Source organism: Amblyomma maculatum, chromosome 6, assembly GCF_055883805.1.
Source record: "Amblyomma maculatum isolate TAMU_Amacu chromosome 6, ASM5588380v1, whole genome shotgun sequence".
Classification (NCBI taxonomy): Eukaryota; Metazoa; Arthropoda; class Arachnida; order Ixodida; family Ixodidae; genus Amblyomma; species Amblyomma maculatum.
In genome coordinates, this window is record NC_139349.1 from 51748071 (window position 1) to 51774568 (window position 26498).

At 45.2% G+C, this 26498-nt stretch overlaps 2 protein-coding genes across 7 annotated transcripts in view; one reads left to right on the top strand and one right to left on the bottom strand.

The window, feature by feature from the left end:
- Positions 1-17643, bottom strand: part of Med (Smad/Smad4 homolog Medea) — a 70679-nt gene extending 53036 nt beyond the window's left edge. For 4 of the 5 annotated variants that reach the window (XM_084606650.1, XM_084606649.1, XM_084606648.1 and 1 more), the window contains exons 1-5: positions 17220-17642; positions 16962-17136; positions 16616-16645; positions 15792-15968; positions 6628-6918 (exon numbers count right to left, since the gene is read on the bottom strand). In XM_084606650.1, coding sequence (XP_084462776.1) covers positions 6628-6918; positions 15792-15968; positions 16616-16645; positions 16962-17136; positions 17220-17465 — 919 coding nt within the window. In that variant the 5' untranslated portion in view covers positions 17466-17642. Of the gene's footprint in view, positions 1-6627; positions 6919-15791; positions 15969-16615; positions 16646-16961; positions 17137-17219 lie in introns of all 5 variants that reach the window. The other variant, XM_084606651.1, reaches the window with a different exon arrangement.
- A 238-nt stretch (positions 17644-17881) lies between these two features.
- Positions 17882-26498, top strand: part of Adar (Adenosine deaminase acting on RNA) — a 32593-nt gene continuing 23976 nt past the window's right edge. For both annotated transcript variants that reach the window (XM_084606652.1, XM_084606653.1), the window contains exons 1-4: positions 17882-18105; positions 19268-20465; positions 20764-20931; positions 22739-23039. In XM_084606652.1, coding sequence (XP_084462778.1) covers positions 18030-18105; positions 19268-20465; positions 20764-20931; positions 22739-23039 — 1743 coding nt within the window. In that variant the 5' untranslated portion in view covers positions 17882-18029. The remainder of the gene's footprint in view (positions 18106-19267; positions 20466-20763; positions 20932-22738; positions 23040-26498) is intronic.

Here is a 26498-nt window from a genome sequence, read left to right on the forward strand (position 1 = left end):
TGTTTGCAGGTCTTGACTGTAAGGCTGAATGGGACGATTCATTATACAATGGAGACTGCTTACACCGTAACTGCTTATAGTGCAGGAGCAGTTATAACGTGGTACTTACCAGCCACCAGTCAACCCCTTATAGGGCACAATGTTAAGTCATATCGTTTATTATGTGGTCGCACAAAGCAAAGTAATTGTTATAGTATGGTTTTAAAATTTGTTTGCTTGGTGGGAACGCAGAACAAGTGCATTTCCCTGTGTGGCACAGCACATCGCACCACATGTTTAGGGTGCGACACAAGCTCGTTTCCTCCTTCAGTCTCCACACATTGCTCCCGTCTTGCGCACGACATTGCGCAAAAGCCACTCTTTTCCCTCTGCATCTGGGTTGCACCATGTTTTCTCGCGATAATCCTTCTAATGCTTTCCTTCACTCGAACATCACTCTTTTCGTAACAAAGTAAGCGGAAATGTTTGTTGTGATAGTGTCTCGTTAAAGTTAAATTGCACAATAGCAGCACTACATTTTTCCCGTGGCAGTGAACCATGAAACGCCAGCGACTGCTCCAACAAATGCTTGGGCTTAGCTTCCTGTGACGTGCAACGACTGATTTGCGAGAGGAGGTATTTTCACGATAACAGAACAGTCTCATCGAAGCAAAATGGAGGAAAGATGTCATATGCTTCCGCAACAGGGCATGAAACACTAAATGAGAATTCCTCAGTCAGCCTCACTGCAAGGTTTGTTTTTCAACAATAAGGTCTCATTATGAGATGCCTCGCATTATTTGTGGGAACGAAAAGAGTCAAGTGATATTTGAACATACTGCGTGCAGTGTGATCACCTTCGCGGAATTTGGCTCGCACCGACAACAAGTGCCTTATCATTTACAGATTAATAAGGCCTTTTTATAAGGGAAGCTACATACCGTATTTACTCGCATAATGATCGCACTCGCGTAATGATCGCACCCCTGAATTTTGAGGTCTAAATTCCATTCTTTAAGTTCCCCGCGTAATGATCGCACCCCGAACATGGAGCCGCCTGGTGGTTGATCTGCAGTCATCCCGCAGCGAATGCATTCCGACGAATTCCCAACCTAGTCTAGTAACGTTGGAGTTCCCATGATTCCATGCTTTGCGGCGTTCGCCATTTTGCAATTCGGCAGCGTCGTAGCGTGCTTTGTGTTTTTGTGCGAGTTTACGCCATTTCACCATGGGGCGGTATGCCAGTTACACCGCCGCGTTCAAGCTCAAGGCTGTCGACTATGCACTGGAGCATGGCAACCGCGCTGCTGGTAGGCATTTCGGCGTGGACGAAATGAGGATACGCTATTGGAAGAAGCAGCGCGAGAAGCTGATGGCCACGAACAAGACACGGCGGGCTTTCCGTGGACCCAAAACGGGCAAGTTCCCTCGTGTTGAGGAGGCGGTCCTAGAATATGTGAGGGACCTGCGCAAGGATGGTTGTGCAGTGTCATTAGAAATGATACAGACGCAGGCGCGCACAACTGCCAGGAAGCTGGGAATCGCCGCAAAGGATTTCCGTGCTAGCTCCGGTTGGACGACTCGCTTTATGCGACGGAATGGACTTTCCCTGAGGCGGCGGACGTCGTTGTGCCAGCGGCTCCCAGCCGCGTATGAAAGCAAAGTGATAGACTTCCATCACTTCGTCACTAGGCTTCGCGAAAAATGCGGTTACCTCATGTCGCAAATTGAAAGCGCCGATCAAACTCCACTGACGTTCGACATGCCCCGGAATACAACTGTGAACGAGAAGGGTGCTCGGAGCATCCTCGTGAAGACGTCTGGCGCAAAAAAACAGCGATGCACAGTCATGCTTGCTGTGACGGCCGACGGGCGGAAGCTGCCACCATACGCGACCTTCAAACGGAAGACTATTCCGAAGGGAAACTTTCCCCGTGGCATCCATATACATGCACAGATGAAAGGGTGGATGACTGCAGACCTGATGGTCGACTGGATCAAGACTGTTTGGGGAAGAAGACCAGGAGCATTTCTGCTTCCCTCGCTTCTGGTTTTGGACAGTTTTAGGGGTCACCTTGTGGACAGCGTGCATGCCAAGCTGAAAGAGCTGCGCACGGACATTGCAGTCATTCCTGGCGGCCTGACTTCGCTGCTACAGCCTCTCGACGTGTCTTTGAACAAACCATTCAAGGACAACGTTCGACGACTTTATGCTGAGTGGATGGCGATGGGCCAGCATGATTTGACGCCGAGCGGAAAGATTAGAAGGCCATCCGTGGAGATGCTGTGCTCGTGGATCACAGAAGCGTGGAGCAGTATCCCCGACGAGGTAGTGGCTAAGAGTTTTAAGAAGACAGGCATATCTAACGCTTTGGATGGAACGGAAGATGACTTCCTGTGGGATTATGAAGATGCTCCCAGCGACGACACTGCCGTTTCCGATGAGTCGTGCAGCAGTGAAAGCGAGGATGGCGAGGATTCAGACTTTGATTAGAGTACTGACGAAAAAAAATAAATGGGCATTGTGCACTCCATGTGATGCTTAATGTGCGTGTTTATTGTGAAGGTAAGCCTTACTCAGCTTTTATTTTTGGTTGTAATCGAGATATATGTTCTAAGACGTCTGACCTGCAACTTGTTTGCGTTTTCGGTGCTCAAAAATTTTTTGTATAAAATTTACCCCGCGTAATGATCGCACCCCGAAATTTGCGTCAGTATTTTTAAAAAAAAAGTGCGATCATTATGCGAGTAAATACGGTATACGGCGTGTATTTCAACCAGACAAAAACTAAGGCTTCAATTATAGCTCGGCACTGCACGAAGTGCGAATTTTTGTGGCCCTTGCAACTCATTTTATAAGCTGTCTATGCTGTATATACAAGACCTCCAACCGAACCAAAACAGACTGCACTGTCTGCAGTGACCAGCAAAGGCAGAGGCATATTATTTTCCATTACTTTTGGGTAGCCTCACCATAATGTATGTCTGCAATGCCGCAAAACAAAGAAGGCACAAAAGAAGCAGTGTTCGCCAGCAGAACTTCCAGTTACAGTCCAAAAGAGTACAGATAAAAGCGCTTTGAGTGCTACCAGAAGTTCTCTACGTTGTTCTCAGTCGGTCAGTAGTTTTCTTTCATGGTGCCCAAAATTGAAAAAATAGTTTCGGACTGGAACAGCCACAAAGTGGGGAAAACTACTGGATCCCAAAGGGTTAATGCCACTTTGTGGTGTCCATTTTAGAGCTCCCTTTGCTTAGGTTCTTTAACAGGTTAGTGGAAATTTGCACGAATACTTTTGGGACAAAAATGGATGTAAGAAATAAATTTTCACTCAGAATACAACTTCGTTCAGATCAGAGTTGGCTGTCGTGCATATAAGCACAGACATCTTCAATCAACGATGTAACCGCTAACAATCAGTGACAGTACCTAGCAGCTTTCCCATTAATGAGCTGTGATTCAGCTACCTTGATGAACTATATATATATATTCCTTCACAAATCGAATTTCTTATTTTTTCCAAAACAAATTGTCAAATATTAAGTGCCAGCTCTAAATACAGTAGAATTGCGATGATGTGTTCCCGGTTCATATCATTTCCCGTTTCATACGCTCAAAGATGCGGGCAGTAAAGCATCTCCCATTGAGTTACACTATTTTTCTCTCGGTTTGTATGCGCCCAGCTAACACGATTCTCCGGTTACTACATTCGAAATTTCTACAAACTGCATTCGTATAATATGTTTTGCGATCAACTGGACATGTGCTAACGAGCACTCCCGACATAAAAAACTGATCAGCGACGCTCACCTGCCACAGTTGCTTTCCTGCAGTGCCTAGATACAAAGGGATGAAGCATCAAAGAAAGTCAACGAGCCAACATAAGAACCGCCCGATCCCATGAAAACACGACTTCATAAGAAAAAATGTGGTGGCTTCTTTCTGAGGTGCCTTAGGGGCATAGGGGTGAAATAATAACTTTTCAGTTGCTTAAAGAGCGGGCCGGGTCTGGGGGACACACACGAGCAAAAACGCTGCGACTGCAAGTCATTGCGATGGCTTCCCCACATGTCACTGGTGTAAGCGGGCGAAGCATCCGGAAACGCCAAAGGAAGCAATCCTGGTTCGCCTCCTACGAACTAGATTTGTAACTAAACCTCTCCCCCGCAGAGGACATCGCAAATATGGACTTAATTCTACCTAACGAAAAAAAAAAAAGCAGTGCATACTTTGTCTATAAATATAATAATAATAATCGGTTCCCAAGAAAGGAAAGGCACTGCATCTGTCACACTTGCTTTGTGGATGCCTGAACTGCACAATAAGGGAAGAGAGGAAGGTGGGAGTGAAAGCGGAAGAGAAAAAGGGGTGCCGTAATAGAGGGCTCTGGAATAATTTCGACCACCTGGGGCTAATGCTAATCTGCAATTTTATGCAGTGAAAGCCTCGATTCTAAATGCCATTGTACCTCATTCACCAGTTAAATTTTTAAAATCGGGCGGTTGGGATTCTATGTTTTCCTCGCATTTTTTTTTTTAAATCGTTTCAGCAAGGTTTTACCGCACAAGGAGCCAATATACAAGTCAAAATGTGAAATAGTGAAGAGACAGATAAATACTGGAAAGGCAGGGAAATCGAAATCGAATAAGGCAGACTGGTAAGAAACAGCACTTGATGACACTCTCCACTGATGCAAAAAATCCATATCGCTACTGAGGTGGAGAAGCAAGTATAAAGACCACCGGTTTAGCAAACGACTACAGTCTGGCTGGAAGTCCAGAACAGCATCTGGACGCTGGCACACTTGCCTGTCCTGCTTTTTCACTTCCTCTGCTGCTGAAGCTGTCTAGTCTATTCAAAGTGCGGTCTGTCGAGGCACTGATGTGCCACAAGACATACCTAGCATAGAAACACGCAGCATGCGACGTGCTACAGTCGAACCCGGTTATATCGAACCCGGATATATCGAATTTTGGTTATATCGAACTGACGAAATATCCCCTTGAAAATCCCATGTAAAAGTATAGGAAAGCCGCGTCATATATCGAACTTAATTTCACCGGTCGTTCGATATATCGAACTCCGCACCACACACTGGAAAGTGTGCCTTCCCCAAAGACGATCACATCACCCTTGGCTGTTTGCCGCGTGACGTTTTCAAGCCATGCATGGAAGGAATGAGAAGGAACAGTTCGGCGACGGCTGGTCTGGGCAGCGCCGCGCCGCGCCCATTCCCCAAAGGCGCGCGCATCTGCAGTTATCGTTTCCCGCGCACCAACACATGACCTTTGCAAGCCATGTGCGTGGGTGTGCCCATTCTTTTGCCGAGTTATCTCTCTCCTCCAGCACGCGCTACACATGCGCCAAGCCAGCTCAGCCCGTTTTCAGACAGACGTCGGACGCTTTCTCCTGCGTGTGTTGCGAACCCTCTGCGCGTGGCGGCCACGCGGCTGACGTGGCTATGGCGCCTGCGGACGTTAAGAAGCAACAGCTGTCTCTTTTTGTTTTGATTTTCTTTTTTTTTAGTCATGCCTTTTATCGTTGTGCTGTTCGGACGTTAGGCGGCAGTTTTTTTTTTCTTTTTCTTTCTTTTTTTTTTTTGTGGGAGTTGTTTATCTTGCATGTATGAATCAACGAAAGCAAGCGGTCAGCTACTGCGATCATAACGTCCACCCCAAGCGCGGCGTGGCTTGTGCAATCAAGCCATCACGGGCACTCTGCCAAGTTCGCTCCCCACCACCGCAGGAGCTTATCACTGCGCAGCATCTTGGCACGCTGCCAAGAAATGAGCTGTGGATGAGACGACCGACCGAAACGGAGTGACGTGCGCCATCGACATGAAAACGCTCGCGATTTCTGCCGCGGCGACCCAGAAATCTTGTGTTGAGCTACCGCGGTGGCTCAAGCGGCGAGAGGGACATAGTTCTAACAAGTTTGAAATGTTTCGCTCTGTCGCTGCCGCTCGTCGATGAGATCGCGCAATCGCTTGCATGTGAGCGAGCTGGCCTTTACGCATTTTTTTTTTCTTCAAATTCTCGGGTGCAAAAGTGGAGGGTGGGTTCATTATGCGAGTGGGTTGATTACGCGACAAATACGGTATCGTTTTTTCGCATCGTAAGTACCGTCACAAGCCAATTTCTATATATCGAATTATCGATATATCAAACTATTTCGCGATCCCCTTAGAGTTCGATACATCCGGGTTCGACTGTACTACCAGTCTGCTTTTGCCAGGCATCCCAACACACATAATAAAAATGCAGAAAGCTCTCTACAAGCTTGGGTGTGGCCGTGTCACATCGTGTGCCACATCCAACGAGTCAAGAGTAGTTCTATTGCTAAGCACCATCCTAAGTATTAGAGGATTTCAGCCTGCACGTGCTTTGCAAAATTTACAGCACCAGTGCATGCATGTGTCACTGATGGCAAAGGTATCCTGCCGCTTGCAGTCCCCATGGGAATGCTCAGCGGGCAAAAATGGAGGTGCGCTTAACGCGACAGAAAAATTGTTTTGGCAGACAAAATTTTCAGCACAGTAATTCTGCAAAACCACTTACAATTTAAATAAGTACAGTAGATGCTGCAACAAATATCCGTCAAGTCAAACACAGAGCTAGAGAGTGGAGGGGTGCAACTGCAATACTACTCACTCAGAGACTGGCTGCTATCCAACACAGAGCTGAAGTAGCCGGTCTGGTTGTTGGCAGCCCCCGGTGCCGAGCTAGATGGCGGCTGTGCGACAGTGTTGGGGGCTCCACCGGCCTGCGGTGGTGGCGGCTGCTGCTGCGAAGGCGACGCTGCCACAACCCCTGGTACTGGCTGCTGTTGCGGAAGTATGGCAGAAGGGGCGGCTGGCGGCATAGGTACGGGCACAGCTGGATTGACCGAGGACTGGCTTGACTGGCTAGCCAGACTGCCATTGGGAGATGCCACTCCGGGTCCTGCATGAGGCAGCCATAGGTCGAAAATTAGAGCGAGAACTCTGCGATGACACTGTCAAACCTTTTCTCTCAAATTAAATGTTTTCCTTTTAACCCATTTCTATACCTTGATTACAACTGCATACTTCTCAGGCTCGGCTGCTCGCACAGAGAGGTTGCATAATTTTAAAGATGCTCCTTCCTTGAACTTCACCTGGCAAAAACTCGTCTTAAATTTTTAATAAAAATAATCCGTGCAAAGGCACCCATAGCTGAGCTGCTGAAAGTGGCAAATGCCTCCGGCAATTTTTAATTCATGAAGCAATTTGCAATGAAAAGTTTACAGTGGTCACTGATCAAAGCCACAGTTTAATACAGTAGACTTCTGCTAAAATGAATTCCTGGATAAGATGAACAAAGTGAGACAATGCACATTTCGTGCACCTCGTATGCTGCTAAATACTATTACATGTCTCCATTCCTAAATTGTATGAGTAAAGAATGCATTTTCACTCCCGCTTGGGCCAAGAAACGGCCTGCAGTATTTTGCAATAAAATAAATACTGGTTGGTTTCCTATAGGACTCAAAGAAAAAAAGAATCCACTAAACATAAACTGTTTCAAATGCGCTTAGGTTAAGATGAAGTTATTGCAAGCGACTACAAACCTTTGTTATGGGCATATACTTTAGATGTGTGCGAATATCCAAAATTTTCAATAGGGTAAGAAATGTGGAGCTTAAAATAAAATGTACAACTTAAACTGAGGACTAAGCAGGAAGCTGTGGAAAGGCAAATGATGGCAAGGCCTCCACATTTCCGCCCTCAATTCATACATAGGAATGAGTGCAAAACAAAAATGTGTGATCAAGCTGATCTGGCTTCGTTGTGCACTTTTCTTTAATTTGCTTTCTTTTTTTTTCTTTTTCTCCTGCTTGCCCTTTTGTTAATGCTAGACAGTAAAGGGCTGAGGGGAAAGGGAGCTAGATACACCACAGTCGCCTGCCCAGAGTGCACGCCGCCACCTTTGCTGAGGATTTCAGTGAGCCAATGACGGCGCCTTCCTGAAAAAGTCATGCAGGCCTTACAGCGGTCAAGGGCAGAATTAAAGCACGCAGCCATCACTTCTGGTCACCACAAGGCACATGAATGGAAACTGGCATTTACTCTACACAATGCACGCATTTAATAAGCACTTTTCAAACCCCTTTTCAGGAACCCTTTAACAACATTTTAGTGGAAATGAAGGGTGCATTGGCATAAAGGCAAGGCAATTCATGGCTGCCGGGGGTAACTGGATTCCAAGGTAAGGCAAGCGCAGCAGGGGTGGCAGAAAGTTGGGTGTCCTGATGAGATTAGGAAGCGTGAGGGGGTCAAAGTGGATGAACCTCACACATGACCGGTTTAATTGGACGGCTATGAAAAAGGCCTTTTTCTGGCAGTGGCCATCATCAGGCTGATGATGATGATGACAAAAGGCTGAAACAACGAGGCTACGACATAGACAGTACGAGACATTTTTTTTTTTTTTTTAAGAAAGACAACTGAACTGCAGAACCTTCTTTCAAAAGAGGTAAACTTTCTGAACTACATGAAAAAATAAAATTTTGTTTTTTAACCTTTCATTTATTACAATTCACTAACACAGGCCTTCCTTTTTTTTTTTTTTTGCCCAGGCTTGACTTAATGACAGTAAATGCATCGGCAGGCCACCAAATAGCCTTCCACAAAATTTAAACTAACTTTTAAGCATCAGCTTCAGTACAATGGGCAATGTGAGGTGCCTATAGACCTTTGCATCAGGTGAGGAGGATGTCGAAGCACCTCCTCTCTGGGCTGTTACAAACTGGTTCCGCTGCTGCTTCCACCGTGCTAGTGAAACATGCACTCGGCGAACAACATGGCGACATCCAGGAAGCCCTCATCACAATGGTCTACAGAGGTGTTAGTAAAAGCAGTCAAGCAGTCATTTTCAAATGTTTGTTCTGGAGACAAGCACCCACTGCTCATCCATCTCTGGAAGGATAGCCGAAGTTCATGGCAGCAATGTTTCGTATTTTTGCCAGCTCCCTGCTGATTTCTTCTAATATGGTCTGCAGCACAAAAGGTACACTTCTGTGCAGATGCAAAAATGTTGGCGACGCTGCCACCATCTGGGAAACAGTATGCGCATACGCAACAGCTGCCTCCAACAAACAAGTGCCTAACAGACAGCAACGTAGAGCCCAGCGTCACTGTGGGCATGCTTCACTGGCTGACAATTGACGCCTATATGTGCACTTTTTGAAATGGGTGTTGATACAGTGACATACCGTGTACGAATCGGCTGCTTCAGCCAGAGGGTATCGTCCCGGCATGTTGGGACAACGCATCACCTTGCGACCGCAATGCTTTTAGCTAGGTACTGCCCTGGAGGCAAGCTTCTGGCGGCATGTTTTTGCATGGCTTACCTTCTCATCTGTTGTGGGGACGTTGAGACAAATCCAGGCCCTGACAAAAATGATCGAATCCTTGAGGCTTTGAAGAGTGCAGCGTCTTCACAAGAAAACTTTCAGAAAGAACTACTAGGTAAAGTGAAGGATATTTCAACTGGTATAACGGACATTAAAAAACGCCTTTCAAAGGTTGAGGAAGCACTAGAAGAACTGGAAAATAGCTCCGAAACGGTCTCGAATCTTAAGGACGCAGTCGGCAACATGAAAACTAACATATCGGCTCTTTCCTGTTCTCATGATGATCAAAGCATGATTAACCTTGTGGACGACATGAACAACCGTATGCGCCGAAAAAACTTGTTATTTAAGGGCTTACCAGAAAAAGAAACAGAAAATTATCAAGCCTCAGAGTCACTAATTGTCGACTTTTGCAGTAAGTATCTTGATGTACACATTTCTGATATTGAGCGAGCCCACCGTGTTGGTATTCGAAAGAAGGACCAGCATCGCCCAATAATTGTTGAATTCCTCCGCTACAAAACTAAATGCATGATCCTTGACAATGCATCTAAGCTCAAAGAAGTCACGGATCCCAAGGTGTATATTGAAGAAGACTTTTCCCCCCGAATCCAATTTGCCCGGAAAAAACTTCGAGATTTTGCTCGTGAAAACCGTGATCCGAATGAAAAGCCGAAGTATTCTTTTGACAAACTTATTCTCTCGAAGAAACAATATCGATATGATGCTGTGAGCGACAAAGTCTGCTTATGCACTCTGCAAAATCGTCAACCATGACCAGCTGAATTTCGGCAACAGGCTACTAAAGCAACTCCATTTTCTTTAATTGTAGCAAATTTCCGTAGCATAATCAATAAGCAAGACCAGCTTGCGTCCTTCGTCCACACTTGCTCTGCTGATGCCATCGTGGGAACAGAAACGTGGTTAACTCCAGAAATTGACTGTTCAGAACTTCAGATTTCAAAGTTCTTTTCTATCTTTCGTAAAGACAGAACAGATAAAAGAGGTGGTGGCGTCATGATTGCTGTTCGCAAAGGTATTCATACAAGGCCTATCGCAATAGATAGCCCACTAGAAATTTTGTGGGTCTCTTGCTCATTGCTAAACTTTAACATAGTTATCGGAGCATGCTACCGGCAGCCAGATTATTCCACTGACTTTGCTGTAGAATTAAACGACGTATTAGCACATGTTCAGAACAAGTATTTTAACTCTCCTGTCATCCTCGCCGTTGACTTTAACTTCCCACATATCAACTGGTCATCTGTTTCACTTGCTGATTCTTGTCAGCCCCGTGGTTGTACTGATTTTCTTGACTTGTTGCATTTATTCCAACTGACACAGCTTGTTTGTTCTCCGACAAGGGATGATGCCATTCTTGACTTAGTTTTTACAACACACCCTGAACGTGCCTCTGTAAATGTGCTTGAGAGCATCAGTGACCACCGTGTTGTTCACTGTATGTTCCAGTTAGTTACCCCGAAAGTATCTGTGTCCAAAAAATTGATTTATGATTTTTTTAAAGCAGACATAGACAGTATTCATACCCACCTTGAGAACTTTTATTATTCCTTTGAATCTGCGTATTGTAATCGAAGTGTTTCTGAAAACTGGTTGCTTTTCCGTGATTTGTTAAAAAGTTTGCAGGAGAAATACGTTCCTAAAAGGTGGCTTTCAACCACAGGAAATAATGAATGGTTCACAAGGGATATCAAACGATGCCTGAACAAAAAGAAACGCCTGTATGCGAAAGCTGCACGCACACAGGCAACGTTGTACTGGACCGCATATATGAACTTTGCAAAATCCTGCAAGCAGAAAATTGAAGAAGCGAAAGATAGGTTTTTTAATTTTGACATGCCAAACTTTTTGAAAACCAACCCTAAAAAATTTTGGAAAGTCATTTCTCCTGCACAAAAAAAGGAACTCCCGTGTTTAGTCTCTGCAGATGGTACCTCAATTGACCCAGTTGGCATGTGTGATCAGTTTAATTCTTTTTTCTGTAGCATTTTTGGAGAAGAAAAGCCGTTGCCTACATTTGAACCCGCACCTAGCATTGAATTCACAATGCCTAGTATTGAAATACATCCTGAGGGTATAGAGAGGGCCATTGAACGCCTGCCTGCATTTTCGAGCCCGGGCCCTGATGAAATTAGCACAAAACTACTAAAAATAACAAAACAATATACATCGCGCATCCTGGCACTCATCTTTCAACAATCAATTGATACGGCTGAGATTCCTGATGATTGGAAGCTTGCACATGTTTTACCTATATTTAAAGGAGGGGATAGAGATAATATGACAAACTACAGACCCATATCACTGACATCAGTTGTTTGCAAATTACTAGAACATATCATATCATCTCATATAATGAAATATATCACTCAGAATCATATCTTGCTTCCCAACCAGCATGGATTTCAGCGCGGTCGTTCTTGTGAAACCCAGCTGTTTGAACTAACTACCGACCTTCACCGTAACTTAGAACAGTTAATCCAAACTGATGCCATCTTCATTGATTTTGCAAAAGCCTTTGATCGTGTGCCCCATAATCGCCTCATATATAAAATGAGTAGCATTAACATAAATATTAATGTTATCAGATGGGTAGAAGAATATTTAAACAACGGAGTTCAATCGGTTATTACTGACGACTTTAAATCTTCTCCTCAGCCCGTGAAATCTGGAGTCCCTCAAGGATCTGTCCTTGGGCCCACATTATTTCTAATATATATAAACGATATTGCTTCCAGCATTACATCATCAATCAGGCTATTCGCAGATGATTGTGTCCTCTACTGTCCAATTTTTAATCTTACTGACTGTGTTATGTTGCAGGATGATTTATCTAGGTTAGACATGTGGTGCTCTGAATGGCAAATGACTATAAACACTAAAAAGACTAAATTAATGCGATTCAGTACCTGCAGCCTGATTTTGTCGAACACCTACTATATTAGCAACGCGGAAATAGAGCCTGTCGAATCCTTTAAATATTTAGGAGTTTATTTAACCCCTAATTTATCATGGACTGTGCATATAAATAACCTTCCGACTAACACATATAAAACTCTAGGTTTTATCCGCCGGTCACTTTGCAGAGCTAATACAGATACCCGACTAATCGCTTATACCACACTGGTTAGACCGAAGCTCGAATACGCGTCATTCATTTGGTGTCCTCATCAACTGTATCTTATTAACAAATTAGAGGCACTTCAAAACAGAGCGAGTCGATTCATCTCACGTCAGTATTCACGTTATTCAAGCATAACAGCAATAAAAGAGAATCTTAAACTTCCAACATTAGAAAGAAGACGTAAGCAATCACGCCTTGCGTTTTTTCATAAACTATACCATAACCCTACCTCTTTCTCAGCACCGATAATTACGCCCGCCACACGCACGTTTCATCGTTTTGACACGATAAAAAAATCGAGCCCCCATTTGCACGAACAGACGCAGTTAAATTTTCGTTTTTACACCTAGCAATAAGAGAATGGAATGCTCTCCCCTCTTCTGTAGTTAATACTATCGATTATGACCAGTTTACTTCATTACTTAACGATTTTCTAACAGTGTAGTGGGAAATTTTCACCTTTTGTGGTTTACTTTTGTTTCGATTTTTCCTTTTGCTTTAACCTTTGTGTGTCATGTATTTTCTTGCATATTTCCGTGTCATCATATTGTGATCATGTTTTTCCTAATTGCTTCTTCTTGTATATTTAGCACTTTTACATGCCGCCACGTTACTGTGCCGATTTGTTCATTGTGTTTATTTCATGACGTTACCACCCCTCCCCCCCCCCCCCCCCCCCTATGTAATGCCCACTTGGGCCTTTAGGGTAAATAAATGAAAAAAAAAAAAAAATTACTTAAACAAAGAAATTTGAAGTCCTTTTGTTTTAGTTTCTTAAACTAACCATGCCTCTGCATTGCAAGCACCTTTCATGAGCACCTTCCGGGAAGCCTCAACCCAAAGCGGCCTTTTGTGCCACCCGCCACTGCAAGGTGCCGGAACAGCTCTCTTATGGTATCGCTTCATCGGCAGAATTCACAAGATTTTATCAAGATAACAATGTTAAGGTTCCCGTGCAAGTGAAAATCCGGCAGAAGCAGCGTCATCATTCACCATGAGCAAAAGATCCTGCCCAACAGAGCAATAAAATTTAGGAACAGGTTGAAGCGTTTGAACTGATGCCAACTTTCGTAAGTAATTAAGCACAAAATAAAACTGACTCAGTTAGGTGGAGGGGGACATCGAACCCAACACTTCCGGGTTGTGGGACGGCCCCGGTGCTCATAAGCCTCGAGGCTCACTGGTTCAAGTTGAATCATGTTTTTATTTTAAAGGAACACTGATGAGATTAAAGGAGTCGAATGTGTGAAGGCTAAGGTTAATTCATGTCAAGCCACTTTGTGGTAGAATTTAAATTCACGAAATAATCGCTAAATAAACTTATTCGGCATTAGGCTTCTCCGCAGCACACGGTGACAAGTTAGGACACCAGTGATGACGTCATCTCTGGAGATGATGCATTTCCAACGCGGAAACATTTGCTCTGAGAAAGAAGACAACGACAACAAAGGTAAAGGTCGCGAGGTGTCGTTTGGCGGTATCGGGTGATTCGCAGAAAGAATTGGGCGAAAGACATTGAAACTCTAAATGTCACCCATAATGATGTCATTGTCTAGTTTCACCACACTGCTGCAATGCTGTGAAGAGAAGCCTGAGAACTGTCACAAATTTAATACAGTAGAACCTCGGTGATACGAATCTCACGGGGTCGCGAGAAAATTCGTATCATCCGAACATTCTTATCATCAAAACAAACAAAAATAAGTATGCAGAAGCATAAGAAAGGCAGTAGCGCATATCTGTTTACATCAGAGAAGTTTTATTACGGTCATGCGGTCATACCTCGCCACTCGCGGCGCACAGCGCGACAGTCTACCGCGACGCGCGGGCCGCGCGCCTCCGTGGACTTCTCGCGGCGCGTAAAGTACGACAAGAGACAGCAAGGTGCCAGTCGCGTGGCGCCACAGACTGCTCGCGATGTGTATACAGCGCGACTAGCGGTCACGAAGTCTACAATGTGCGGCCCGTGTGCACCCGTCGCGTGCACTGCCTACTACTACTCACGGCCGTGCGCCGCTGCAAACCTTTCACGGCTTGGAAAACGATCGCGATGCCAGCGATGTGCGGTTCGCCCGCCTCCGCGTACTTTTCACAGTGCGTACAGCATGAGTGGGTATAACGACATGCAGGCCGCGCGGCACCGCAAACTGCTTGTGATGCGTACATACAGCGCGGCTGTGATCGCGGAGTCAACGATGTGCGTGCAGTGCGTAGTGCTCAAGGTTGCGGTCGCAGTTCACGCGTTTGTATCATCAGTAGTGGCGCGGGAGGGTGTTCGGACCATCCGAAATTTTGCCCATTGTACACAATGCACTCTGGCCGAGGAATTTCGCAAATTCGTATCATCCCGAAATTCATATATCACCGAGATTTTACTGTAGTAGATTACGTCATAACTTGATATGCTAGTGCGAAACCATTTCGTGAGCTTAATCTACAATTTTCATATATTCTAATGCGCTCATCTCGGGAAATTGTCGAAAAAGCATTTCAGCTTCCCTTAAAATTAAATAGGCTCCTCCGTGTTTTCAGCATCCCCAGTAGAATAGCTGCTTTGGCACACAAGACACCCGTTTTACAGCATGTATAGTCGTACATAGATGGAACGTCACAAAGCGTGCGCTTCATCGGCACAAGCCCAAGAATATTTACAGAAGCGAATCACAACAACCACTGTACACACAGTTAAACCCATGAACCTTTGGCTTGGAGCACCACGTTCCGTTCACTTTATTATTCATTAGTGTCAGTCAAGCAGGCCAACGAAGTGCCGAGAACAGCGAGCTACTTCATAACCTCCAAGCTCCATGTCTATTGCATTTGTGAATTGCACTAAAGCACGCACCATTTCAATCCCGAAAGATGTAACAATGTCCAGTAGAGCACAACTCTGGCAAGTTCCCTCTCCAGAACACTTGAAAATCCATAAAAATTATCTTCTAGTAACTTGTTAATCATATAAGCAAGAAGCAGTTCTAAAAAAACAGTGGTATAGGATGAGAGGTTCGACACCACGAAACTGCTCATTAGCTATAAGAAACGGTGAAATGGAAGACACCAATTATTTTAAATCCAAGGATCTTTGACATGCAATGACCTCATATAGCACTGACCTCACCTAAACCCCAGTTGCCATTGCCGGAATTCAGCACCATAGCTTTGTGATGAGCAGCTGAATGCTACAGCCACTCAGCCGCATGGTGGACGAAGACTTACAAGCATGTAAAGTAAGTTCCGGCCATGAGCATGACATGAAACATGAGATGCTAGTTCCACAAGCCATCTCCCATCTTTTACCTGTGCTCGAGGGAGACAGCAGCATTGGCCGCCCATAGGGGTCCGCTGTTGACGCCTGTGAAGTCTGTGCGGGATGATGCTGAATGGTCTGTGACACATGCTGTAGGCCACTAGGGCCACATTCAAGGTCACCATACTCATTTTTGACGTAATGGCCGTCACCACTTCCGAAAACATCTGTAGAATAAAAAGAAAATGTTGAAAAAAAAAAAAAAGGCATGCATGAGCTCCCAACACAGAACTAGTATATATGCCACAAGTTTGAAGGTTTCAGTCATTGCAACACCCCACCCCCCTAATCCACACACACACAAGGTCAATTTCAATGTTTGTTGAGTAGATTACTCAAAATCCATTATGGTTATTCAAATGCTCCACAGAAACTTTACTCAAGTTAGCCTCAGTGGTGTGAAAATTAAAATCAATAGTGGTGTGAAAATTACCTTTCAAAATTGAATGGCCACTGACAGACGCCTTGTGGCCAACTAAACATAAGAATAAATCATTACAAAGATAAGATGGTGGTGATGACACTTCAGTAGAAGTTTATAATGCTCGAAAAAAAAAAAAAAGAACAGCAAACAGCTTCAGCAAATCGTTCTTTTCGATCGACAACATGGTAGGCAAATGATCGCCTACATGAGAGGCCACCCATTATATTACCCACCTATTTCAGGAGGTCCTGCTTTTTGCTTTAAATTTAATCATTATACCGTCATTTCAATGCCAGTGTTCCAGCATTGTACCCCCATAGTCCAGAGATTTTGCATGCCCACAAGACGGCCCCAAGAATGCAGAAGTAGAATATCTAAACCATCTCTTACCTGAATGCTGAAGAGTCAGACCAGAGAGATCTGCAAAATGTGAAATATGACGAACTGTTACTGACAACCAGCATACAAACACTTATATACAGTGACAGTCAGAATCCAGCTACTGAAAATAAAGTTATCTATATATTGTTAAATGACAGGGTGGAATATTCCCTCAGAAAAGGGGGGGAAGCTATTCTCTCAACTGTTGTCAGGGCATTATTCAGGTAGTGGGTAAATGCAAAAGCCTGACTCCCGTTACATCTAATGACATGTTCAGTGGGATGACAAATACAGTAGCTCGCCCTTCATTTTGTTGTTTCGGTACGACAAAAATCGAGGAGAAAAACATCCATACCGATGCCAGGAGATACCACCCGCTCGTAATGGTAGGGGTTGACGCAAACACTGTCACACTTCAAGTCGAATGCGTACTGACAGTATTTCACATGCTTCAGCTCGTTCTTGTGAAGATCCGGCCACCTCCAAATGCGAGCATAAATAACGTGCGGAAATCCTTTCCTCCCCGCGACCTGGAATACGTGACAATTCATTCACGCTGCGCGCAATTTAGCTCGCAGATCTGAAGAGCACGCTGGATGCCAGAGCACCTTACCTGAAGCCTACCATCTAAAGTCCGCTGTATGGTCACACACTTGCTCGGATGAGCACCGTTAGTAGTGATCGCTGTGATGAGGCTGTCAAGTTCGTCTCTTTTCTCCTTTAGCTTCTTAACCAAGCTTTCGATGGCGCGTTTGGCGAAGCTTTCAGATTCACCACCCTGCCTGTGACACATTAAGCTGTGCACGATGCTCAAGCAGGCATCCGCAGACGTCGGTGCGGCAGTCGGTATCGTTGCCATCGCCGAGATGTGCACAAGCTGGATCTGTTGGGTGTCTACAGAGAGCTCTTAGTCCTGGCTAACACACGAATAAAACACACAAACAATGCATTGCGTCTAATGCCATTGATGAACAATAACGCCGTAGCGACCGCTTCCCTCAGCTTAGCGACACCACGACACTCTGGCGGCGAGATCTTTCGAGATTCTGATGGTGACGGACGAGCGCATTTATGCCGATCAGGGGGTAGAAGCGTAGAAGGAACTGCGAGCCCTGCGAGACCAAAACATGACCAAAAGCTAGTTCTGTTTTGAGAATTTTGTGTAATTTGCTGCACATTTTTTACAAATGAATAACTTTTGGTTTTGTTTTTAAAGAAAATCAAAATTCACTTTATTAATGTGAATGACGCAGAATGTACTATTTGGCGTGTAAATTAAGCAAGTCTGGCTACGCTGTTAGATGCTTTGCCAGCTTCAGTTTTCCTTGGCGTTTACACTGCTGATTTTAAATATCGAGTAATTTGTGATACCGTGTTGAGATCAGAACCTAGGGACGCAGTTTAGTTCGTGTATTTGCTCTAAATGTCGACGGTAACGGCAAGTTCCAGAGAAGACGTAACAATGGTTCAGACGCCTCAGAAGACAAAAGATGGGCCCGGTATGGTGGCTATGTACTTTGAATTTTCGCACTCCTTGAGGTTACTGATCAATTAAGATATAAATAAAGTGATTACTATATATGCCTACTTGAAGCACGCTCGGTTACTTCACTTTATTCATGAGCATTAAACCTATTAATGAAACCTAACTAGTATCTTACCGGCTTTAGGCCTAGCTTCTTCAATGCTCGATGGTCTTAGGAAATTGCCAGCGTTTGTCCCCTATCGTGCAGCTGTAAACAAATCATTCACCCCCGTGCCGTTCGACGCACGGTTGTCTTCGAGCAGCTGCTAATGTATGCGCTTGGTGAATATACAATCAGATAAGCTCTTCCGCGGGTTGAGTATTGCGAGACTACTTATTAAATGTGAACGAAGCTAAAAAAAAGCATGGGGCAGTGTGTACTGCTGTTGTTTTCTTCTTTGCTGCCTGAAAAACCAAGAGCTGAGTGAAGCATTCGAATCAATCGCCTATAGGATCACTATGTCATTGAGCAAACTAGGATTATAGATTCTTGAAAAGTAGTAGAAGTAGCGGAGGTGGCTGCGGAAGGCGCAACTACGTCGAGGTCCGAGCGGCAAAACAGCAGTCAGAAAAATGGGCTTTCCTGAAATCTTGCGCATTGTTTGCTGCTAAGAGGAACGTTCGGCTTTAGTTCTGCCGTGTCTGGGTCAATGCGCGGCGTTTAAACGGCAAGAAACCCCCTTTCCACTCAGAGCTTTCAAGTTTTCATCGTTCAGTTTGTGGGACTGCGTCTTTTATTTCGTAATTTTAAATTTGGTGATGCAAGAGCATGAGACTGCTGCTTACTGAGCAAATGAAACCACTTGCCTCATATTTGCATACAATTTAAGAGAACTTCTTGTTGGGGTAGTTCGTAGTTAGTGTGCTCTGTCCCGTTTCCTTTGCTTGTGTGTATATGTGTGTAGTTATTTAAATTTACCTTGTATATAATTGTGTGAAGAATCTGTCTAAATTCTTCACATTTCTCACAGTTTGTATGAACGTGTATTTTGGTCTTATTTTTGCAAGTATCGCTGCTTAAATGGTATATTTTAAAATGCATTGTTAAATTAGAACTTAATGTTCGGCAAGCATTTCGTACATGACTAACCAAATTGCAGTTTGTGTTTATTGACTTGTAACTTCTATACCTTCAGGGCAAGAAGCCAATGGCAAAGTTGATGAAGCAGATGAAAGTGTCACAACACCTGGAGGAAAGCGAAAGTCTGGAAGCTCGCAAGGCAGCGCTCGCAAAAAGCAAAAAAAGAACAGCATTTCACCAAAGATGGTGCAGCCAAAGAATGCACTCATGCAGCTGAACGAGCTCAAGCCTGGCCTGAAGTATTCTGTCGAATCGCAAGAAGGGCCAGCCCACCAGCCCAGCTTCGTTGTCTCCGTGGAAGTCGACGGTCAGCGCTTCACAGGTCGTGGTCAGTCCAAGCAACTGGCGAAGCATGCCGCCGCACAGGCCGCTCTCAAGTCGTTCGTCCAATTTCGCAATGTGCCCGAAGCTTTTTGGGCCATGAGCCGCACAATTGTGCGAAGTGGGGACTTCACCAGTGACGAAGTTGAACAGGACGAAGGCATTGGAATCTTCAGCGGGTTCTCATCAGATGGCAACACCATTGAAGAATTCCACAGGGATCAGCTGAAGCGGTTCTCAGGGGGCAAGGATGGGGACGCAGAGAAGAAGGCAACGAAGGCTGCAGAGGAGGCAGACAAAAAGAACCCAGTGATGCTGCTTAACGAGCTGCAGCCGGGCCTGGAATACACGCTCGTGTCCGAGAATGCGGCAGTGCCCACGCAGCGCTTCACCATGGCAGTGACAACGAGCAACGGGGATGTGTACGAAGGGTGCGGCTCCAACAAGAGGTTGGCCAAGGCTGCGGCAGCACGAGCGGCGCTGCTCAAGCTGTACAACATCATGGCCAACCCGTCGGGAGTGGTTCAGTGTGGTGAGACTGGGGCCAAGGTGGGCACCCTTCCGCAGGCATTGGCTGACAGGCTGGGCAACACGGTCAACGAGACATTGCAGAAGGTGATGGCTGACCGTGCAGAGAGTGCCAAGTGGAAGGTGCTGGCAGGCATCATCATGACCATGCCTGCATCGGAGGACGACAAAGAAGAGGATGTCAAGGTCCTGACTGTGGCCACAGGCACAAAGTGCATCAACGGGGAGTACATTAGCATGAACGGCGCTGTGCTTCAGGACTGTCATGCTGAGGTGGTGTCCCGGCGTTGTTTCAAGGACTTCCTGTTCGGACAACTTGAGCTCTGGAAGAATGGGAAGGGAGAGGAGTCCATCCTTGAACAAAGGCCGGACAAGCGAGGTTTTCGGGTCAAGCCAGACATCAAGTAAGCCAAAAGTGCGCTATCTTTATTGTACGTGCAGAATGAAAGTGTCAAAAATGAAACTGCAGTGTGAGTCGTTTTGTGCATGCTGTTGTTTTAAATGGCTGCCTCTACATGTATGGTGCAACTGTGTTACATAACCTTTCCTTTTATTATTTATGTTCAAATTTTACTGTAAAGAAGGTGAGCATTTCATCTGGCAGAAGTGTGCTGTTCAAAGCTTGTTGAAACCATATTCAATGGTTTATATAAACGGAGGTCTTGCAAAAGCTTGATTCACTTCTCTCGCGTTTTCTTTCAGGTTCCACTTGTACATAAGTACATCTCCTTGTGGAGATGGTCGCATTTTCTCTCCCCACGAGCTGCTGGGCACTTCTGAACCTCTCCCTGCTGACAGACACCCCAACCGTCGTGTGAGAGGGCTGCTGCGAACGAAGATTGAGGCTGGCGAAGGCACCATTCCCCTCAGGTGCGTCAGTTGCTGCTTGGTCGTGAGGGGAACTTTGTTTGACATTCTTTATACCAGACCTTTTGTCTTCACCATCAAGAGGATTGCTGCAGCTGGGGTTATAAATGCAGAAAGGAAAACTTCAAATTCATTTCTCTTGCTTGTCCGGTCCGAACACCATTGTTAATTATGGAAAACCCTGCAATTCTAAAATGGTTGTGTTAACATGCTACTTCTACTGAGTTGTTTTGCGTTCACTGCTGCAAGTCCAACATTTTGAAAGCAGTGTTGAAGCACGGAATTCAACAGTGCATGTGATTTGTGACGATGTGAAGAAGAGTGGTGCTGTGTGCTTTAGTGAGACTCCTAAGCACCTAATGAAGAGCTTCACTGTTTCTTACACTAATTTCGTGTATTCATACTAGAGTTGCTGAGCTGTGCAAAGGTTTTCTCAGCTGATGCTTTGTTGAATGCAGCTGGAACATCTTTTACTGTCAGCATAATTTCACCATGTGCTCTGGTCAGTTTTCTATCCCTTTAATTTTTGCAGATGGCTTTCCTTGTTTCCATTGAAAATTATTTGTTTTCTGCCTGAATAGTCTGCGCAGGCTTAAAGAAAGCCAGACACAATTTTCTACCGGTGTGAAGTGCAGTTATTGCTAATAGGGACCTGTAGTATCATTCCATTTCAGAAGCTGATGATAGGAAAGCAGAATAAAACAATAATAAAGCTGGTTTGCATTACAGTTTTGAAAGTCGCACGAAGCTGCCTGTGTTGAGCAAAATTCTTGTTAACAAATGTACTTATATACACTGAAAAATATGGTATGATTTTCACAGAGAACTTGGAAAACGTTCTAAAATTTCAATCAAATTGTGATAAAAGTCTAGATTTTTTATGAAAAGATTCATATTGAGAAAATAATTTTATCTTCGCATATACCTGTTACATCTGTTGTGGCTTCCCTCTGAAGCCAGTGAATGAATTTTATGACCAGTAACACATTGTCTTGCCAGTGAGGCTAGTGAAGCTATCGCAGTAATATTTACTGTGTTTGCTAGGTAACAAAAAGGGAACGAATAACATAGACTTTATTTGAAACATTCAATGCTAGGAATTGTGCGTGCTTTTAGAGGAAGCTTCAATTTTTTTAGTCCCAGAGGTTCGCTTGTTCCATTCTGTTGAGCTTGTTATTCACTGTGAGCATTTCGGGTCTTTTTTGAAGATGCGAGGAACTCACGTGCTCACCACTCTGAAAGTAGGCATATATGCACTGCGTTACGTGGCCTTTATTTTTACTCGGCTACCAGCCGCAATGGTTCAGTGCAGCTTGCGACGTCAGCTGCTGTTAAAGAGCCTCAAGGGGTGCAAATTAACCTTGAGCCTTCCACTGCGACGTCCCTCTTAGCTTGTGTTGCTTTGGGGCATTAACTTCAATTCACATTACTGTTGAGAGAAGCTGTGCTTAGCTACTTATACAGGTAATTGACAGGGTACAGAACCACATATAATATTGTACATTACAGTCCATTGTTAAAGGGAACATAAGACCGCGTGGCCGCCGTGCTTTACAAAGCACTCACAAGAGAGGCGATGCAACGAACGATTACACAAGGTGCATGCACAGTAAGCTCTGCCAACAGCTCATCCCGAGCATGCACATAATGCCGCCCATTCTCGCCAGTTGTGGGCGGCAGTGCTTTGCAGAATATTTAGGCCAAATGTACAGGGCTGTAACTAGGGCTGTAACTTGCCCAGCATTGCTTCGTCGGGGTTTGCTCGCTCCGCGTGCCTTTTGGTTTTGCTTGAAAGGGCTGCTGTGCGCAGGCTGGGCCCCGTGCTGCAGACGTGGGATGGAGTGCTGCACGGTCAGCAGCGGCTGCTCACCATGTCCTGCTCGGACAAGCTGGCCCGCTGGAATGTGCTGGGCCTGCAGGGGTCACTCCTCTCGCTGTTCATCGAGCCCGTGTACCTGGAGAGTGTGGTGCTGGGCTCCCTGTACCACCCGGGGCACATGCAGCGTGCCATGTGGGGCCGCCTTGAGGCCCAGCTCTGCCTGGATTCAGAAAGCCCCTTCCAGCTGCACCGACCACTGCTGGGTGCCATATCGAGCCCTGAGTCCCGACAGGTGCGTGTTGTCAGTTGCGTGATCTGTGAGTTTAGCCCTGCTTGCATTCTTCAAATTCGGTTTGTAGGCTTTTTTTTATTGGTTGCAGCAGACCAAGTGCCATCAGGTTCGTGAATGTGTCATTGCACAGTTTTCTCTGCAGTTTCTTTTTCTCCTCATTGTATCTTGTAAAAGAAAACATATAATTTAGACATATCAGAAACAGTAATGATAGACATGTTCCAAGCTGCCATTGATAAGCGTTTTCACTTCTTTCTGCATACTGCTGCTACTGTCAGCATTTTGGTTTGTCATGCTGCCGTTGCTACAGTGAACTTACATTAATGTGTTTACAAGCTACGTTTACATTGTATACTTGTCTAATGAGGCGAAAGAAAGACTAGCTGTCACCGTAATTATCAGTAGAGGTCCGATTTTTAGGCACTAGATATTCACGTTTCAGGCGGCAACCATAGGCAGTCAAAATTACATTTTAGGCACTGGACGGAGCAAAATAGGCACTGTAAATGTCTTCAAAATTGCACATTGCATAACATCTGAACATTTGCAAAATAAAAAGATGAGAGGGAAGATTTGGAATTTTAACAAAGTTGCGAGTCTTAAAAGTAGTTTTTCAAGGCTGTCCTGCAACATACCATACAGATCTCAAGCGTCAGCAGAGCAAAAAGCGTGGTTGCTTTCTGTTGCAAGAAATTTTTGGACTAACCCTTTTAAAATGCATTTCATGCACCTTAAAGCAAACAATAAAATACGCATCTGTTGAAAGCCCATGCATGATTCTATGTGTAACGCCTTAACAGAAGGTCATATGTATTGAAATAAATGCAAATATCGTCAATTTCAGTTACCTCTCATATATGCTAAATGTTTGAATTTACGCGATGGCTCAGCGTTAATAAATATGTTGCCACTTATGTTAGCATTGCTTTGTAATTAGTGGATTTAAGTGTCTGGAGCCACGTCATCTTGTAATGGTGCTTGCAATTAGAAGGGTCTGGACACCCGAAATACTTGATGCAAGAAAGTATAGCCATGAACTTCTCCTTGACACTGAATACACTGGTAAAAATAATTTTTTCAGCACAGGCCTGCATAGATCCGCTGATAGCTCACAATAAATATGTGCCGTTCATCTAAGAATTACTGTCAAACTGTAAAAGCAGTAGCAAAGAGGCACCATCTCCAAGATAATGGCTCGAGGTTATGGCTCTTCTCACTCAGAACAAGGTTGTATATAAGGTTATTAAAAATGCTCGAGATCAGAAAATGTTATAGGAGCAGGCTTCTAGTACTTCGAAGCATCTAATGGCCCTGTACTCTTCGGTATCCTAGAATTTTCACCGGCAAGCACTTTTGAAAACTGCTTCAGTACTGAAAATCCTCCTCTTTTTTTTTTTTTTGTCCAAGGTGCAGTGCAACTTGCCATCAATCTTTTCAGACACTAGTCAGTTTCAGCTAAGTGTAAATAAGCTGGCATCATGAGCAGATAAAAATGGTTCCTGGTTTTCCACGCAAAAGTCTGTGGCTGTTCTCATTTCTCTTAGATGAGGACTGCACACTGACCCCACCATCTACCTAAATAAAATCACACTACCAGTAAAACACGAACACAAATTTCTAGGTTTAACTTTTGATAGGAAGCTCTCTTTCCTTCCTCACATAAACGTCCTGAAAAAGAAAGCTTCCAAATCTCTCAATATACTCAAAGTCCTCTCACGCAAACACTGGGGGTCTGGCCGAACGTGCCTTTTGCACATCTACCGCTCAGTCATTCGCTCTTGCCTAGACTATGGCTGCATTGTACAGTTGAATCCCGCTATAACGAAATTCACGGTGCACGAAAAAAAATTCGTTCTCGCGGAACTTCGTTATCGCAAAAATTTGACGTGAAACGCAGAAAGAATTGCCCAAGCAGCAGCAAAGGCATTTAATGCCAAAAATCTGTAAGCTTGGTTTGCTTACGCTTCACGGCGAGCAACGCCGTCACGCGATTTTCGCACTCGGTCAGCAAACCCATTGCAACATCGTCGTCTCGGACAGCAACGAAATTCCTGATGACATCAAAAGCGTCCATCACCTGTACGGCGGTTGCCGCAGCCGGCGCTTCCTGTACGTCGTCGTCTTCTTCATCGGAAGAGTCCTTATCATTCCGGGCAGCTTTTATGATCTGCTCATCACTCACATCTTCGTGAACAACAACACAAGCGTCAGCGCCGATGTATTCGTCGAGCTCGAGATTAGGCGGCACGGTTCCTATTTCTCCCAGCGTTTTCCAGGCGGCCGCGATCCCCGGAGCCGGTGACGCCTCTTCGTCGTCGTCTGTAACGCCTGGTGTTAGGCCAGCAGAGTGTACGGGTCGACCTTCGGCAAATCCGGCGTGCCTGAAACAGTTCACAATTACTGAGCGCCCCAGTGTGCTCCAGGCAGCAGACATAATCTGCAGTGCCACGTACAAGTCCACCTTCGTGTCTCGGCCGGTTTCAGTGTTAAAAAGCAGCCGCTGAATTAACCTCCCGCGGTAAGCGCGCTTCAGGCTAAGAATCACGCCCTGATCGAGAGGCTGTAAGACAGACGTGCAATTGGGAGGGAAAAACCTCAGCTCCGTGTTAGTGAGCTTGACTTCGTCGGAGTGATGCGCTGAACAATTGTTCAAAAGCAAGCAAACTTTACGGCCCTGCCGCTTCATGTCGCGGTCGAATGCCATCATCCACTCGGTGAAAATAGCGCGGGTCATCCATGACTTGTTGTTCGCCTTGTACTGCACAGGTAGGCTACGAGTTCCCTTAAAACAGCGCGGCTTGGCACTTTTGCCTATGACTAACGGCGGACGCTTGTCCGAGCCATCCATGTTTGTGCAAAGCAGCACTGTGATGCGTTTTTTGCTGTGTTTGCCGCCGTGACAGCGCTGCCCCTTGAAGTCGAGCGTCCTAGCCGGCAACATCTCGTAGAATAGCCCGGTCTCGTCGGCGTTGTAAATGTCTGCAGGCGCGAAGTTGCTTAAAATTCCGGCCATGTTACTCGCCTTCCAAGCAGCTGCTCCATCCACGTCTGCTGACATTGACTCGCCGCACAACACTTTTCCAACGATGTTATGGCGGGCCTTGAAACGGTTTAGCCAGCCAATGCTGGCTTTAAAATCATCAATGCCAAGTAGGCATGCATAGTTCAAGGCTTTCTGCTGGACGATGCTTCCGGACAGGGGGACGTTGCTGGCTCGTGCTTCCACAAACCACGCATGCACTGCTTTGTCCAACTCTTCATGGAGGGGCCGCGTCACCTTTTTGTGCTTCGAGGATGTGCCTGAAGCAAGTGCCATTCTCACGCTGTCCTTATTGCCTAGAATCGTTGACAGCGAACTTGCAGGAATTCCGAAGTCTTCAGCAATTGCCGCCTTCTTCCTTCCGCTTTCTGCTTGGGCGATTATTTGAGCTTTTTGCTCAAGGGAAAGAGTTTTGCGTT